The sequence below is a fragment of the Daldinia childiae genome (assembly GCF_008694065.1).
Source record: "Daldinia childiae strain JS-1345 chromosome Unknown Scaffold10, whole genome shotgun sequence".
NCBI classification, from domain to species: Eukaryota; Fungi; Ascomycota; class Sordariomycetes; order Xylariales; family Hypoxylaceae; genus Daldinia; species Daldinia childiae.
The window spans coordinates 693,883-696,325 of record NW_022984651.1 but is presented as its reverse complement, the minus strand read 5'-3'; the positions used below and the strand labels follow the sequence as shown (position 1 = coordinate 696,325).

General features: G+C 48.9%; 1 protein-coding gene across 1 annotated transcript; it reads left to right on the top strand.

Annotated features, from left to right (window-relative positions):
- Nucleotides 1-335: 335 nt before the first annotated feature.
- GL218_07929 (putative alpha beta hydrolase fold family protein) lies at nt 336-1,964 on the top strand (the record flags this gene model as incomplete). The annotated part of the gene is made up of 1 exon (XM_033584709.1): nt 336-1,964. The coding sequence occupies one exon, from the start codon at nt 336-338 to the stop codon at nt 1,962-1,964; it is 1,629 nt and encodes a 542-aa protein (XP_033441100.1).
- Nucleotides 1,965-2,443: the final 479 nt, after the last annotated feature.

Below are 2,443 nucleotides of genomic sequence, written 5' to 3'. Positions count from 1 at the left end.
CATCTCGAGGCCTTCCATCTTTGGAAGTTATTGAGCTAGTTTCCCTCTTTTAGGAAAAAAAAAAAGAAAATAATTAATATAGTCATAAATTATCGGAGTTGAAGCGAGATCGTTCTTCTTTACATAAATTGCAATTCTGTTGGGTAGATATCGACTAACTAAAGTATCTAGCGCCTACATCAAAAAGACCCAAGCTCTCATCTCATTTACTACCTAATCTATCCAAGTTTACTAAGAGCGAAGAGGGAGGAGACAAGAGAGGTGGGAGACAGACCGACATACCCTACCTATCATAACTGGTTCCCGTCTTGCCCAAAGCCGTAACCGCTGTCATTATGATTGGCACGTCGATACCGGAGTACATCTTCATCCGTATATGCATATTTATGCTGCAGTATACAACACCGCTCTGCATACTATGTCTAGCTCTCTTGGCAGCAGCCTATAGCTGGTCCCTCTCAGCGGTACTATCCCATTCTCTGGGCATAGTGTCACTTCTCTACTGCATCGTTGACGTGCTGTACGCTATTTTGATCTACATCCCGCACAATCGGCGGTTAAAGAACGAAGTAAAGCATCCACCTCAGCTCTCACGTGAAGAACGTCGTGCTCTATTCCAGCGCTGCTTCGCAAACATACCTGACGCCCGGCGCTATGTCCAGATGTGGTTCCTTGGCGCAGACGAGTCCGAGATACGGAGAGACAACGTACGCGACTTTATTCTTTGGGCATTCATTGATAAGGGGCCGGGCCAGGAGTCCGACGAAGAAGATAAAGAACTAGACGAGTATATAGAAATTGTCGAAGAGCGCTTAGGACGTAGGTTAGAACCGGGAAGAGGGAAGGCTGACGGTCTCCGATTGACTCTGGACGAAGTGGAAACCCGATATAGAAGTGTTGTGTGGTATTTTCTCGTGGGACTGGTTGACTTTGTGTCGCATTGCCGATTAGCGCGTAACGGGTTTCATTATCATGCTCACTCGCCGTCTAAGACCCGCTCCGTCATCCCTCCGCGCTTACAAGACCTCTTCGCCCAGAGGTATTCCGAGTCAGAGGGATTCACTTACTGGCACCGTCCGCATACCGCTTCTAATAGACTTCCCGTTGTGTTCTTGCATGGTATCGGTATCGGCCTTTACCCGTATGTGCCATTCCTCGATCGACTGAACTCGGGATCAAAAGAACAGGATGGAGAGGGACAGATAGGTATTATTGCCATCGAGATGCTCCCGGTGTCTTTCCGGCTCACGGAGGAGCCATTGGGCAGGGCCGAATTCCTAAGGCAGGTTGCTACGATTCTAGATGCGCACGGGTGGGACAAGTTCGTGTTGGCATCCCATTCGTATGGAACCGTCTTGGCAACCCACATGCTGCGCTCGGAAAGCCTAACCGACCGCATCTCTTCGGTAGTACTCATCGACCCCGTGACTATCTTGCTGCATCTACCAGATGTAGCATACAACTTTACTAGACGCAGGCCTAAAGGGGCTAACGAGTGGCAGCTATGGTACTTTGCGAGTATGGACCCAGGGGTGGCGCACTGCCTTGGGCGGCATTTCTTTTGGAAAGATAATATTGTTTGGAAGGAAGAGCTATTGGGAGTGGCAAGGCGATCACCTGCAGAAGTAGGTGGTGTGGGTGATCAGGGGGGCCAGGCTACTGCAAGACCGCGGCGAAAGGTAGCGGTGTGTCTTGCAGAACGAGATTTGATTGTCGACACTTCAGTGGTGGCCCAATATTTGTGCGCTGATGGTGATGGATGGGTCACCCCCAACCCTGCAGATAAAGGAGATGCCAGGCTTGAGGAGCGGTCTATAGAACGAGAAATATTGGGGGATAGTCTTCTCACACGCGACGGGATCGAGCTGCTCTGGTTTCCGGGATTAGACCATGCTCAAGTGTTTGACTCGAAGCAGACTCAGGATCGACTTTGCAGGGTAATACGCCGTCATTGTATAAAATAGATGTCCACCCTGGAAATTGCCGCTAATTATTTAGTTAATAAGTAATAAAGTTAAAGATTCAAGCACTACCAGGCTCCTGGTATTTCGGGCCTACACGTACAGACTTCTTGAGCTGATTGTATGTGAATGCTATTAATGGTAGCTTCAATCGATTGAATCAGCCTTTGCCTCGTCGCCTCCCCAACCCGTCAAGTAGACCACCACGGGTTCCGGGCCACTCCGGATAAGGATCCACACAACATTCTCATCAGTGTCGTTGATTTCTTGGTGTTCAGTCCAAGGTGGAACGAAAGCAAAATCGCCCGGCGAGAGCTCATGTCTCTTGGGTTCTTCGTCGGCACCAGAGCTAGTCACCAGTCTATCATTTGTCAGTTTTTCCTGTAGACCCTAGGAATTTCAATTTTATTGGAGACAGAAAGCGGAACAGTGGCATAAGAGCAACTAAGGCGTGATTACATACTGCAAACAAGTTAGCCTAG